This window comes from Notothenia rossii (genome assembly GCF_949606895.1).
Source record: "Notothenia rossii genome assembly, chromosome: 7".
NCBI lineage: Eukaryota > Metazoa > Chordata > Actinopteri > Perciformes > Nototheniidae > Notothenia > Notothenia rossii.
This window is the reverse complement of record NC_136905.1, coordinates 68,916,367-68,930,056: the sequence shown is the minus strand read 5'-3', so window position 1 is coordinate 68,930,056 and position 13,690 is coordinate 68,916,367. Positions and strand designations below refer to the sequence as shown.

At 38.9% G+C, this 13,690-nt stretch overlaps 4 protein-coding genes across 7 annotated transcripts in view; 2 read left to right on the top strand and 2 right to left on the bottom strand.

Annotated features, from left to right (window-relative positions):
- Positions 1–42: 42 nt before the first annotated feature.
- Positions 43–4,998, top strand: gskip (gsk3b interacting protein). 2 transcript variants are annotated; one of them, XM_079641561.1, is made up of 4 exons: positions 44–182; positions 2,724–2,805; positions 3,064–3,309; positions 3,397–4,998. In XM_079641561.1, exons 3-4 carry the CDS (start codon positions 3,067–3,069, stop codon positions 3,553–3,555), a joined length of 402 nt encoding a protein of 133 aa, XP_079497687.1. In that variant the 5' UTR covers positions 44–182; positions 2,724–2,805; positions 3,064–3,066; the 3' UTR covers positions 3,556–4,998. The 2 variants fall into 2 exon arrangements, with proteins under 2 accessions (XP_079497686.1, XP_079497687.1); XM_079641560.1 differs by lacking the exon at positions 2,724–2,805 and having other exon boundaries at positions 43–182.
- A 435-nt stretch (positions 4,999–5,433) lies between these two features.
- On the bottom strand, positions 5,434–7,586 carry LOC307013930 (NPC intracellular cholesterol transporter 2-like). Its single transcript, XM_079641559.1, has 5 exons — positions 7,436–7,586; positions 7,087–7,190; positions 6,385–6,492; positions 6,122–6,294; positions 5,434–5,964 (listed from the first exon to the last, which is right to left on the bottom strand). Exons 2-5 carry the CDS (start codon positions 7,166–7,168, stop codon positions 5,878–5,880), a joined length of 450 nt encoding a protein of 149 aa, XP_079497685.1. The 5' UTR covers positions 7,169–7,190; positions 7,436–7,586; the 3' UTR covers positions 5,434–5,877.
- Positions 7,587–7,809: 223 nt separating this feature from the next.
- isca2 (iron-sulfur cluster assembly 2) lies at positions 7,810–9,568 on the top strand. The gene is made up of 4 exons (XM_079641558.1): positions 7,810–7,956; positions 8,174–8,348; positions 8,783–8,898; positions 8,988–9,568. The coding sequence occupies exons 1-4, from the start codon at positions 7,904–7,906 to the stop codon at positions 9,160–9,162; spliced, it is 519 nt and encodes a 172-aa protein (XP_079497684.1). The 5' UTR covers positions 7,810–7,903; the 3' UTR covers positions 9,163–9,568.
- A 70-nt stretch (positions 9,569–9,638) lies between these two features.
- eml5 (EMAP like 5) overlaps positions 9,639–13,690 on the bottom strand; it is a 37,566-nt gene continuing 33,514 nt past the window's right edge. For all 3 annotated transcript variants that reach the window (XM_079641551.1, XM_079641553.1, XM_079641552.1), the window contains 7 exons: positions 13,429–13,617; positions 13,091–13,263; positions 12,455–12,617; positions 12,252–12,355; positions 11,604–11,757; positions 10,939–11,039; positions 9,639–10,847 (listed from right to left, as the gene is read on the bottom strand). In XM_079641551.1, coding sequence (XP_079497677.1) covers positions 10,811–10,847; positions 10,939–11,039; positions 11,604–11,757; positions 12,252–12,355; positions 12,455–12,617; positions 13,091–13,263; positions 13,429–13,617 — 921 coding nt within the window. In that variant the 3' untranslated portion in view covers positions 9,639–10,810. The remainder of the gene's footprint in view (positions 10,848–10,938; positions 11,040–11,603; positions 11,758–12,251; positions 12,356–12,454; positions 12,618–13,090; positions 13,264–13,428; positions 13,618–13,690) is intronic.

Here is a 13,690-nt window from a genome sequence, read left to right as displayed (position 1 = left end):
ACACTACGCAGTCACTATATAACAAAGCGTGCGTTAATGTGATTTCTGTCTCTGGTTGTCTACACATTTGATGCTAAACAGAGTTTTCTGGCGTCAACGCTCACTTGACTGAAGCCTCTCGACGGAGAGCTCTGAGCGGGCTGGAAGCTGCAACTAGCCGGAAGAGCACAACCAGCGAGGAGGTGAGAAAATGCACGCATTTTGGTCAGAAATCATCCATGCAACCTAATAAGACCCAATGCATGAGCCCCGTTAAATTGCGTGCAAAATGAATGCCTTCTAAATACGAACAAAGTGATACAAATAGGTTTAAATGTCCCACAGCAACATATTGCTTAATGTAACACGTTAGCCCTCAAAGTAAGCTACAGTAGACCAGTCTCGCTAACTAGATGTATGTATTATGTATGTACATGGCGAATAATAACATTTTCATTAAACTTACTTTGATTCAGTACTAACTATGATGTCAGTAACCAGGTCTATTTTTGCTTCAGTCGTCTTTAATAGAAGGCTCCTCAGAGTCCTCTTGATGTCGCTGTTATGTCATTGTTTTTAATGAATAAACATTTTTAACACTTTATTTATTGGTTTTTCCCACACATAACACAATAACAGAAGAATACAAATGCAGGTGCTATATAAAAAAGATGACAAAACAATAATGATAATAACATAAAAAGACCATTACAGTAATAGCAATGACACAAATAAACCAAAATACACAATGACATGATAAGACAGAAACAGAAAACCCCTAAGACCAGTCCCTCCCACCCCTACCTCCAGACAGGGCCACACTGTGCAGTAATCGTCAAAAAAGGAGAAAGACATATTCAACTACTTGCGTCAGCAAATGCATGTGTATTTATCATAGCACTTCTTCAGCCTACAATAGGTTGTTGGATGTTTTCTATATAATTCCTAAAACCAGACCAGTACTTAACTACTTATCAAAGATATGTGGCTTTCTTGTATGAGAAAGTTACTCCCATTTTAAGTCTCCAAAGGTACAACTCAGGTCTTGCTCCCACTTGGTCCTAGAATTCAGGGGTTTAACCCCTGTAAGGGCCAGAATGCGGTTATATGTCAAGGAAAGTATACCTCTGGAGTGCTTAACAACTTTTAGAACATTGTCAATTGGGAGAGACTGGAGTTTTCCCCATGAAGTGTGCTTAAAAAGTGTTTGACTTGCAAATATTTGATCAAATTATTAGTTGGGAGAGTGGAGGAGCCACAGCTGTTCAAAGGTCATAAGTAAGTTATTCTGGTTGAGATCCCCAAATGTTTTGATTCCCTGGGTTTTGCCACATTTTGGTTATCCCATCTCTAAGTGCACCTGGCAGAGCAGGGTTGGTATGGAAGGGAGTATGCTGTGAAGTACGACAACACTATTGAGAAGTTTCTGTATATCAGACCAGATTCTAGCTCTGTGATTAATAATAGGATTATCAGTATATAAACATTTAGCATTAATGCTGGTACAGGATTTATAGATGGTAATATGGTGGTGCTGGAAAGCAAATATGCATATTTACTCAACACTTATTGTACACATCTACCACATTTATTTGACAGCTGTATTAAAAAATATATATATAAAAACACAAATAATATAGTCATCTTGTAAAAGTATAAAATTGTAAAAAAAAAACACTGTGTAAACACCATTAAAAGTTACCAGTAAAAATAATTTTGTATTACATTTATGATAATATAATGGGGCTATTTTTCTGAAATGAAATATTTTAATTTAATAATAATAACAGTAGTACAACTTGCTGACTTGCTTTGTTCTTAAACTTAATATTCACTTCAATAGTAAAAGAAGCATATGTCTCAGTATATTTGTATCTACTGTTTAATTGTTGCTCCATACAGGGTTCAGTCTACACAACAGGAAAGTACAAATGTCTATTAATATCTAATTCAGCCTCACCAGCACTGTGTGTTGGTTAAATATACAATTACAAAGGAACAAGCCATAATAGCATTGAATTCTCCTGTAAAAACTGACCATTGGGTTTTAGCCCTAAAATCCTCATCAGATCAGCAAAGTGAAAGGGACAGGAGAAATAAAGGTTGCTACATGTTTAGCAATCAGTGGTTACATTGGCAAGGGCTCATTGCCTCATTCCCTGTTGCCATCCAGCCAACAAATGAATGTTGACGAAGCCCGATACAATGCAACAGGTTTAAGCTGTCATGCAGAAAAAGAGACTGAAATGAAAGCGTGGCGTAAAGATCCCTGACATAAACAGGACAAACCAAGATTAATCTTGTTTAACAGTAATGCACCAGTGCTAAAAGGACACATAGTGGACATGTAGAGTGGGGTGGCTGTGGCTCAGTGGATAGTGTGCTGGACTTTGAATCCGGGGATAGCAAGTTCGAGTCCCACTGCAGTCAGCATGTCGTTGTGTCCCTGAGACACTTCACCTCAAATTGCTCCTATGGGGATTGTCCACAGTACTGAATGTATGTAAGTCGCTTTGGATAAAAGCATCTAACAAGTGACATGTAATGTAATGTAGAAATAGAACAGGTATTACTTTGAGTTGTTAATATTAATGGATTACATGCAGCCATTCATTTTTGCAAATCCTAATTATTGTACAAAGCATTTAATATAATTTATAATCATAACAGAACTTGTGGTGTAGACCTGAAAAAGAGTTCACTCTGCACTAAAAAAAGGTAACGGAACCAACTGTTTGTTTCAGTTCTTCTTTTTACTTTAGATAACAGTTCTTAGGAAACATGTGATAAGCCGATCCTGCTGCTGAATCATCAACATCCTAATGTGTGAGTGCTGCCTTGAAGCTTCCCATAGCTGTACAAAGCTTGGTTATTGGATATTTTAAAATCTTTATGACCAGATGTAACAGGTGTAGTTTAAGACTTAGTTTTAAGCTACTGTTTCAATTAATATGTGAATCTGAAGTGCACTCGTTTATTGTAGACATGGAGAACACTTTTTTTGTGCCAGTCAGCAAGTTTTAAAAGCATATCACAACATCTGTGCGTCAGCTGAGTCGATCAATAATGTTGTTTCTGATACAGGGGATGGAGATAGACTGCCAGCCCGAGGAACCGGCCATCTCTTCTTTTGACGAGGACTGTGTTGAGCTTGGTGACGTCAAGGACATGAGATTGGAGGCAAAGGCAGTTGTCAGTGACGTTCTTTTTGCCGTTGCTGAAATGCACTTGTCACAACGTTTCAACAGCGCGAGGGATGTGGCCCACATAAACGTGGAAACAAAAGAGGGAAACCGGTATTGTCTGGAACTCACAGAGTCCGGACTACGGGTAAGATGCACCGAAAGTGAGATGTGTTATTTCTTGTTTTATTACTCCTTTATGGCCTGTTTTATAATAAATCACTCTACCATACAGGTGGTGGGCTATGCCTTCGATCAAGTGGACGAGGATTTGAACACCCAGTATCATGAGACTGTTTACTCTCTTCTGGACAAGCTGAGTCCGGGTTACAGAGAAGCCTTTGGGAACGCTTTACTCCAGCGGCTCGAGCAGCTGAAGCAAAACGGACAATAAAAAGAACCAACATGCTGTAGAAGTGGAATGAGGGCTGATGATGCAGGGTGTATTTTGATGTATCCACCTGCCTAGCTACCATTACAATAAGAGCCCCATCAACTTATTTTCATACCATTGAGTTACTTCTACTGCTAGGTATTGGCTATATGGGCTCTGTTGCAACATTGTGTTGTTGAATTTACTGTGGTAAGATCTTCCAGCTTCCACATGATTCAAATCTGTGTCAGAGCACATCGTCTGAGTATTCTGCACCTTTTTGTATTTGTAATTATCCGAGAAGGTGGCGCAACAAGTTTATTCCTCTACCCTGCTTTCACTAGTTCTGAGCTGATATCTGCTCAAATATACGTAACTACTACTTATTCAGCACCTCAAAGAGCCAAAGCTACACTGAACAAAAATATAAATGCAACACCTTTGTTTTTGCTCCCATTTTTCATGAGATGAACTCAAAGATCTAAAACATTTTCTACATACACAAAATAACCATTTATCTCAAATATTGTTCACAAATCTGAAAAAATCTGTGATAGTGAGCACTTCTCCTTTGCCGAGATAATCCATCCCACCTCACAGGTGTGGCATATCAAGATGCTGATTAGACCGCATGATTATTGCACAGGTGTGCCTTAGGCTGGCCACAATAAAAGGCCACTCTGAAATGTGCAGTTTTGCTTTATTGGGGGGGGTCTGAAAACCCTAGGGTTAAACCCTAACCCTAACATGTCACCCATTGAGCATGTTTGGGATGCTCTGGATCGGCGTATACGACAGCGTGTTCCAGTTCCTGCCAATATACAGCAACTTCGCACAGCCATTGAAGAGGAGTGGATCAACATTCCACAGGCCACAATCAACCTGATCGACTATGCAAAGGAGATGGGTGACATGTTAGGGTTAGGGTTTAACCCTAGGGTTTTCGGACCCCCCCAGACCCCCCCCAATAAAGCAAAACTGCACGTTTCAGAGTGGCCTTTTATTGTGGCCAGCCTAAGGCACACCTGTGCAATAATCATGCTGTCGAATCAGCATCTTGATATGCCACACCTGTGAGGTGGGATGGACTTAAAAGGAGAAGTGCTCACTATCACAGATTTTTTTCAGATTTGTGAATAGAGAGAAATCGTTATTTTGTGTATGTAGAAAATGTTTTAGATCTTTGAGTTCATCTCATGAAAAATGGGACCAAAAACAAAAGTGTTGCATTTATATTTTTGTTCAGTGTATATTCTTTCAACTCAAGCTGCCTTAATGACCTTTGGTTAAAAAAAAAAAAACATTGACCCTTTAACTTATTTTGTATAGACGGAGATAAAGGTATTTTGTATGGCTGACAAGGTCATGAAACATGAGGATTACATTTTCCATACCGCACTACAACTCAGTTTGCTTTTTAAGCTTTTGCTATACAAGTAAATAAACTATTTTGTATTCATGTCATCAGACCTTTATTTCATTCTGTCAGAATCAAAATCATTTGTTTATATTCAGTCAATTGCCTGTTTATTGTACACGTCACCTCAAAATCCTAATTCTCATAAGGGTTAAAGAAATTGTTTTTCTTTGGATTTATACAAATATTCCTTCTGCCGGTCATTCTTTAGACCAATACATTCTCAGAATGATGTTTGTCTTTAAGTCATGTATAACAATCTACACATTAGCAAGACACATTTACTTAGAAACAAGGACTAGTTGGTTTAATCACTAGGCCAAAGCCAGTCTCTGCATTGTCATAAGATTTTTTCAGAAAAATTAATAAGTTTGCCTTTTAATTCAGTGCACATATGACAGGTATTTTGGATAATTTGAAAAATGCCATAATGGTCCTTTAGAATAATTTGTACTCAATCACTGTTCATATTATAGTCACACTTTGTCCAGATTATATTTCTTTATTATAGTTTATGTTCAGTTACAATTTCAAAATGTCATTCATCTAGTAGGACAAGGTCAGTAAGAAATATAACAAGTGTTAGTAAAGAGGAAGTACAGTTTGTACCTTTTCCGACTACACAGCAGTCAGTAAGATAAGTATGCACTTCAGTGGAATGTGATTCAGCGTCAATCACACAAATATCAATCGCTTTGTTGCACATCCGCATTTGTTCATGTTGGCAGGTCACAGACAAAAATCAGCAGTTCAAGATGTGCAAGAGCAGCAGAGTCTTGTGAACTAGTGAACGTGGTTAAAACAAACACAATGAGGAATGAATAAAACGAGATCTTACGAGAATCATTTAGTATCACTGGTTTTTACTCAAAGCTAAATCCCTTTAAAATCAAACAATCAATTGGTGAAGAGGTACTTCTGCTTGTTTAGCTCACAATCTTAACTGGGAACCGGATGCAGAACAGGTCTTTGTTGTTGTCGTCTCTCAGTTCCCACTCCACAACCAGCTTTATCTAAAGACAGAGTGCAAGCATGATCAGTGAACATAGTGTGCTTCGTTTCTTACATTTAAAAAAAAGTTTTGAGGAAGTGAAAGAGAACTAAAAATGGAAATGTTTTTTAGTTATTAAAAAAGGAACAATTGTTGCCATTGTAACATGTACTACTTACTGAAGGATACTGAGTCTTCACAGGAAGCAAGTTCACATAGTTATACTTATGCTGCTGCTGGATTGGACACACGATGCCAGACTTGCAACCATCTTCAATGGGAATGGGGAATGGGATGGGAACTCCAGCAATGATACCGTGAACCAATGCTGTGCTTGTTTGGCTCAACACATCTGTAGATTAAAAAAACACAAAAGTGAAGTCAAACGTTTAACAATATATGCATTTATGTTCTGGATGTTTAAAAGTTAAGGCACCCTTACCACTGTTGAACGTCACATTGACACCGTAGGACACTCCTTTGTGTAGTTCACATGGCTGATTGGGACAAGGGGTAATGTCCACTGTGACTACTTTGCCAGTAGTTGAGCCTGAAGAGAAAAATGGGGAAGGATGTGATCTTTTATAGAACACATTATTAAAAAAAAAGTTGACGTTCAAAAAGGAAAGATTAATGATTAAAAAAAAGAACCAACTGGCTGCTTCATGCTTCATGAGCCAATTATACATTTTGTTTAAAAAAAAAAAAAAAATCCCAAATTGGGATGAATAAAGTTCCATCTTATTTTATAAATGGAGTTAATTGTTGTGACATTACCATTTGAAATATAACAAATGGTGTTCAGAAGAGGAAATGATATATGTGGGACCTACTTTATTTGTACCCAGACATGTAGTAGCGAAACAGTCAAGTAAAAATAAAAATCTAATCAAACTCATAAAGAAAGTTGTTAAGCAATCCAATGCTAAGGGCTGTAGGTTGGACAAAACAATTTGAGTAAGTTACCTTTGTAGTCTAGTAAACTTTTAGTATCAGTTCAGAATCGTTCAAAAATATAATTTACAAGTAAACAGATTGCTTCTCTCCCTATTGGATTCAGTTCCATGTGTTTACCTCTTTAGAATTATTTACAGAGCATTTGAACGTCAATAAAGTGGCGTTGGTTAAGTTAAGTAAATCTTACCGCAGTCAAGGAACTTCACCGGCTCCGCACAGGTGAATTCCATCAAGAAGAACAACACAATGATACCAGCCCGGACGTCCATGCTTATTTCTTTCCGTGAGACCCTAAAACAAGGAAATATAGCACTACTCAATAGAGAAGTACATTACAGTGAACCATTCTGTAGTAGTCAGCAGAAAGTGTTTAATCACATGACTCAAGTGTTTGTTCCCCCAAATATCCAGAAAGTAGCAGTGATTATAAAGTTCGACACAAAGAAGACATACTCTTTGACTACCTGGCATAATGACATAAAAAACAAAGATTATTATAGTTATAACATAGGAAGTTAAAAATCAACACACTGTACCTTGGTAGAGCTTCTTACAGTGTCCAAGTGAAGCCGAAAACTGCCTGGCACCTTTTTATTTCCGTGTATCAGGAGATTGCTTAACGCCTACTTATCGGAAATGGGTATTTATTAGCCCGCAGTTTAGCCTGTCAGAAATCCTCTCAGGCTAAAAAAAATAGATATATCCAGATATAACCCTTAAGTAGTACATTAACTAATTGTTCTGTAAACTAAAACCTCAATTTCAATATGTGGTTGGTACCTCTTGAAGAGGGTTGTATATGTTTTGGGGGAACTGTTCCTTAGAGGCAAAAATTAAGGTATCAAAAACCTATGGGGCCCTTACCCAAATACTGACGAATCAAATGCCTATATTGCACTAATCTGGGCGTTTCTATTTGACAGACAACAATTTCCGCCAATGAAAGCGGGATCTTCCTCTACTTGACGGTTAAGGGTGGAACTTAGTCACATTTGTTATGGAAGATGTTATTCGCTGGAGCTATGATAAATGCGTCAAAAGTATTAAGCCTTGCTAGGTAACGTTAATCTGTCTTTTATCGTACAAATAATTTGTTATCATAACCTACAAAGAATCTCCTTGGGGGAAGGAAAAACAACAGTGTGTTAACGTTGTACTAGGTAGTTAGCAAGCTAGCCCGTAACACGCCACCGTTAGTTAGCTAGCACGTTCTAGGGGTTGCTATTTCCTTCTGCCGTGTTGCTGTCTGATGTTTACGTTACAATGTTTTACAGGGCTTCAACTATTCTGAGCAACATCAATGTGAGCCAACAGTTACACCGACTTCCCCTGAGCCCCAAGCCAGCTCTTTACACAGTTGGGCTTCAGCGCTTTAGCAGCGCCTCGACCCAGGAGCAGGCTGCTGTCTCAGCTCCATCTGAAGTACGACTCACTGAGTCATGTGTGAAGGTCAGCAGATACCCATGATTAAGCATCATAATGTTTGCATGTCTCTAAATAACTTAATGATACGTTTGCAGATTTAATAAAGCTGGTTCTTTACAAGATTCTATTTGTCCACATCAGAGCCAGTGTTGACAATGGAAGAGCTACAATATCACCGCTACGTGTTACTGTGTAGGGAATATGGGCTTTAAAGTATAGAGTTATTATATATCTGAGACTTTTGACTGTGAGTGCACAAATGTATTTGGATTCTGACTTACTGAGGTGCTAATTGTTTCTTGTCAAAGTTGTTGATATCTGAAACCAGTTATGGACACTCCAGCATAACCTTTTGTGGTATTCAACATTGCGATGCTGCTACTGTAATTGAATGTGTTTGGTTGTTATTTTACATTGTACACGCCATTAACCATGCTCATGTCCCTCCTTTAATCCAGAGACTAGAGGAAATCATGGACAAGGGTGAGTTTCTGAGAATCCATGTAGAGGGGGGAGGCTGCTCCGGGTTCCAGTACAAGTTTTCTGTTGATAGTAACAGGAACGAAGATGACAGGTAAATGGCCACTTGGAAGCTATTGTTTCACACTCATTGTTTCCTGATTGTTTATTAACCCCTTCAACTCTGTTTCCATCTGTATCCAGAGTCTTTGAGCAGGGAGGAGTGGGCATTATCGTGGATCAGGACAGCCTGGAGTTTGTGAAAGGAGCCACTGTGGACTTCAGCCAGGAGCTCATCCGCGCCACCTTCCTCGTGCTCAAGAACCCACAAGCGGATCATGGCTGCTCCTGTGGAAGCTCCTTCTCTGTCAAACTATGACCCTGCTTGCTTATGTCAGTGTTACTTAACACCCCGGTTCACCAGTTTATTAGGACTGTGTACAAAACACAGTAACACATTATAGACACGACTCGATTTAATGCACTCGTACTTCTGGTTTTGTAGTTGTGAAACTACTTGAACTGAATGAAAGGTATCAATTAATCATTATGCTATCATGCAGATAGTGACAGTCAATGCTAATTGTTATCTGAGTACACAATACTCAAATGTAATCTGTCATTCCTGTCATGTATTCAAACGAAACAAAGGCCCTGTTAAAGTGTTTTAGTATACAGTGCTAAGGTTCGCCTCTCTGTGTAAAATATGTAAATAGACCATATATTGATTGCAAAGAGCTATAATATATTTGTTTTATCTCAAATAAAACTGAGTGAAACTACAATATTTCTTCAGTCAATTTCAATAAATCCAGATTCATTTCATCATTGTTAGTGAATTCATATCACTCGAGGTCATGGTTGCTTTTTTATTTTTATTAAAGTGGAATTTAAGAAACATCTCACAAAAAATATACAAAAAGAATATATACAAATGATATTTACACTGGTATAATGTAAATCAAAATATGCAGCAACAACTTTTTGTATAGTTAAATGTTTTGCACTTTTCATATTTTCTCTGATAAAACATTCCATTTAGGTAATATATCTGACCACACAAAACATTTACTTACTGTTTTAAAAATTCACACTGTTCATAGTCATGAAAATGCGACAATTATACGTCATAGCAGCACACTGAAAAGTGAGAGAGTTGCAACCGTGTATTGAAACATCAATTTACAGCTGTTCTTTTTTTTTGTTTTCTGAGGAATTTGGTTCGGACAGATTGTCTTCCAGTAAGCCATGCACACCCACTAACCACAGACAAATCCAACAAGTATGCGCACGTTTTTACATGTCATGAGGGGAACACTGCCGAGGGAGCTTTGAGGTCAACCAGTCAACAACACAACCACGTAAACAAACCATAAATGAACCATGAGGGTTAACACAGTGACCAGGTCAGGTGTACAGTGCATAGTATGCTTTGGCATGCTGACATCCAGAACATAACAGTGGATGTTACATTCAGGAGGAAGGCCACAGGATTTGCAATCACCAGTAAAAATAGAACAAACAAACGACTACATGATCCAAAAGTAAATCCAACGTAATATAAAAAAGAAACAAACCCTCATAAATTGAACTCTCAGATTAAGGCTAATTCAGTTTGCTACATGTTTTAAAAAATGGCATCGTCAGTAACACAATTGAATAGGCCCGCCAAATGGCAAAACTGATACACAGATGCACTCATTCTTTCCAAACAAAAAAGCTATCACTAAAATGATATGCACATACTGTTTAAGAGAGATGTTTTTCTTTTCTTTTTTAAGGATGATGTGATGTTGTGAGCGCTGGGCTGTATGCCCTCCGCCTGTGTTCACAATCAGGACTAATGCTGTGACAAAAATGAGCCTTTCACATTAATGCATGCACCGAGATTTGAGGCAGTAAGTCTGATCACCACTCATTTACAAGCTGCCAGGTCTGTCCTCCTCCTTCTCTTTGTTGAAATGTATCTGTTAGTGGGATTTTTTTTCTCTGGAGATTTTGGTGAGACTTTCTCTTCAGGATGTTCCTCAGTGAGGGGCATGGACACACCTCCACACAAAGAGGCTGGACAGGACGCGGAGGAAATAGTATTTGTTTAGTATTTGATTGTCATATGATTTGTAAACTGTAGTGTTGTTTTGAGCTTCAGAATTACCTTCTGTCATCTCCGCCGGCGCTGACCACGTAGCGATCTCCATTTGTGAAGCGAACATTAGTCAAGTGAGCAGAATGGCCCATAAACCGTTTGTGTTTGGCCTGAAAACAAATCACATACATGTCATTCAGGTGGAAACTAGAGTCAAAAACAAGTGGCTTTGTTGTAAGGCATTGTCATGTTATACTTAAAAAAAAGACACATTATGTACTGTATATTAGTGAGTCACAGTAAAACGTGATACATAGTTATCATGTAGTCAGATAAGGCAGAATAATCACACAGTCACAGGTTAAAACATTTGTAAAAATAAATGTGAAGCCAGTTTTCCATAAACATTTCTTATGTTCTAGTCCGGTGCTGGTACTAATTTGAAAAAGGGTTGTATGAAGTGCATGAAAATCTCAGCTTTTTAAAAAACGATGGTTTTTAATTATTATGTTTGTAAAAAAAGTGAGATGATCCTGGTTAAAGTTGGTGCAGTAGACGTGTTTCATTAAGACTTTTCTCTCAGTGTTTCCAGGCTTCATGGCGTCAAAGTCTGAATTTTTTTCAATTTTGAAATATTTATCATCAGACAAATGGCATATTGTAAACATTAATGTCATAATACATCAATTGCAAAACGACAGGCAGTAATAATAATATGATGCAATCATACTTACAAACTTCTCTGGACATGGAAAGTCTAACAGCTTCACCATTCCAAAGTCATCGCCTGTGACGATGTTAAGGCCCGAGTGGGACACGCAGGCACACGTGACGTCCGCTTTGTCAGTGTTGCGGGACCAGATCCCTACCACCTCATCCCCAAGGACACTGCATACAGAAAGGGAGAGACATTTCATTTTTGGCAATTAGGTTGTTTGTAAGTGCAAGTGAAGTGGAGATATTTGTCTCAGAGTATGAGAAAAAACTCATTTTGAGAAAATGGCATTTAAACATGTTTATGAAAAATTCCATACATTTTGTAAGACCACTGTGGATAGGAGAGAATGTTTAACCTATAGATATTACCATGAAATCCAGTTGATTACTTAAATTACCGGTAAGACAATTCTTTTTAGGTTATCAAATATGCATGTGATGCCTTATCTATTGCTAACATTTGGTGAATTCAGGAGCAATCCTAGAGACACAAACAGAAACATTGCAGTAAAACTAACACCTAAATGTGTATTTTGGATTTCTTTCCACTACTGTAGTCTGAAGGTAGATTTTTAATTGAAGCCAAATAGACCAAAAAAAAAATAATCTAAAACTGGACCGTTACATAAAAAAACCATTATGTTTTTGCCTGTTGTGTCTCTCACCTTGTCCAGGTGGCCCAGGTAATCCTGTCTATTTGCGACTGCTCTGTGACCTGCTTCCCGGATGGCACCTCGTACGCCAGTCGTTTATAAGAACCTGTTGAGATCTGTTTCAAAGCAGGACAGGTTAGGGAGCATACACCCAGCATCTGTGGAGACAAACATGCCCTGTCATGCAAGTTAACGAACCCTCCCACGGTTTATACCTGGACGTAGCAACTGTCAGCAGAGAAGTCCATCTGCATCACGAAGCTGGGGATGTCCCTGCAGCAGTTGATGCGGTTCAGCTGCGGGCCGTACGTCAGGTCGTAGAAGTCCACCGCGCTCTCAGTTGAGCCGACAGCCAGGTATCGAGAATTTGGACTGAACCTATGAGACGGATCGGCAGTGTTACAACAGCCTGTCTATACTGGCATGTTTACTTTGTGGTGTGTAGGGGAGGTTTGACATATTTCAGGCTGAATATCTGTCAAAACACAACATGTAAATGTGAAATACCCATAATAACTTGATTCATATAGTGCTGGTTTATTGGTGCAAACATGTTTTGTTCATAGCTTCCCTGGAGGACACACTGCGGTTTCAAATGAGCCCCTGCAAATGTCTTTACTTATGCGAGGACCATTAGCCCCAAAATAAATCTGATAATATGAATGGTAAAACTAACAGAAGAGTAACCTCTTTCCTAAAAAGTAATATATAATCTTTCAAATAGATGAGGGTAGACGTTGTTGTGCCTTTCATATATTCAAAAAAAGAAAAGTTCTCGCTCACTTTAGCACTCTTCATGCATTAACCCAACAGTGTCTTGTGTAAAGTGCCATACTTTTAGTTTCTTTTACCTAATATCCTGGATAGGCGAGCGCCGGTCCCTTTTCTTGCCCCAGATTTTGAGGGATGCCACTAGCAGGATGATGAACTCTCCGTTCTTCATGCCGATGGCCACCATGTCTCCTTCAGGACTGTAGGCGATGGTGCGCGCTGGGTGGCCCAAATTCACCTTATTCAGCATCTTCTGTTTCCCCAACACGGCCATGCAAGATAAGCACCCACTTGTTAACAAGGTAACTTTGGGAATAAGAAAGCCATGTTAACTTCACTTGCAACATCTTGAAATACTGATATAATTTTGGAAGTACTGGGACTATGTTTCTGAGGGGGTGGAGGTAACATGGCTGACCTTCTCTGGGATGTCCCACAGACGCACTGTGCCGTCCTCTGCAGCAGACAGGAAGACGTCTCTGGAGGGATGGGTGCCCAGTCCCCAGATCGGTCCGTCCATGTGTCCGTTCACCAAGATGTTGCACGCTGCATTCTTCTCTCCTACTTCAATGATCTCTGCATTCCTGGTCCCCACAAGGATTTTACCCTGACACAAGAAACAGCAAAACATGTTAATACACACATGATGGGGTTTGAAAATCATTTTATTAAGTGCGAAA

Bases quoted from the DNA above. Each gene is read 5' to 3' on its own strand.
- gskip (XM_079641560.1), top strand. From the start codon at position 3,067: ATGGAGATAGACTGCCAGCCCGAGGAACCGGCCATCTCTTCTTTTGAC. The intron at 3,310-3,396 runs GTAAGATGCACC...TCTACCATACAG, and splicing joins TCACAGAGTCCGGACTACGG to GTGGTGGGCTATGCCTTCGA.
- LOC307013930 (XM_079641559.1), bottom strand. From the start codon at position 7,168: ATGGACGTCCGGGCTGGTATCATTGTGTTGTTCTTCTTGATGGAATTC. The intron at 6,493-7,086 runs GTAAGATTTACT...TTTTCTCTTCAG, and splicing joins GGTGAAGTTCCTTGACTGCG to GCTCAACTACTGGCAAAGTA. The intron at 6,295-6,384 runs GTAAGGGTGCCT...TTTAATCTACAG, and splicing joins CAATGTGACGTTCAACAGTG to ATGTGTTGAGCCAAACAAGC.
- isca2 (XM_079641558.1), top strand. From the start codon at position 7,904: ATGTTATTCGCTGGAGCTATGATAAATGCGTCAAAAGTATTAAGCCTT. The intron at 7,957-8,173 runs GTAACGTTAATC...AATGTTTTACAG, and splicing joins AAAGTATTAAGCCTTGCTAG to GGCTTCAACTATTCTGAGCA. The intron at 8,349-8,782 runs GTCAGCAGATAC...CCTTTAATCCAG, and splicing joins TCACTGAGTCATGTGTGAAG to AGACTAGAGGAAATCATGGA.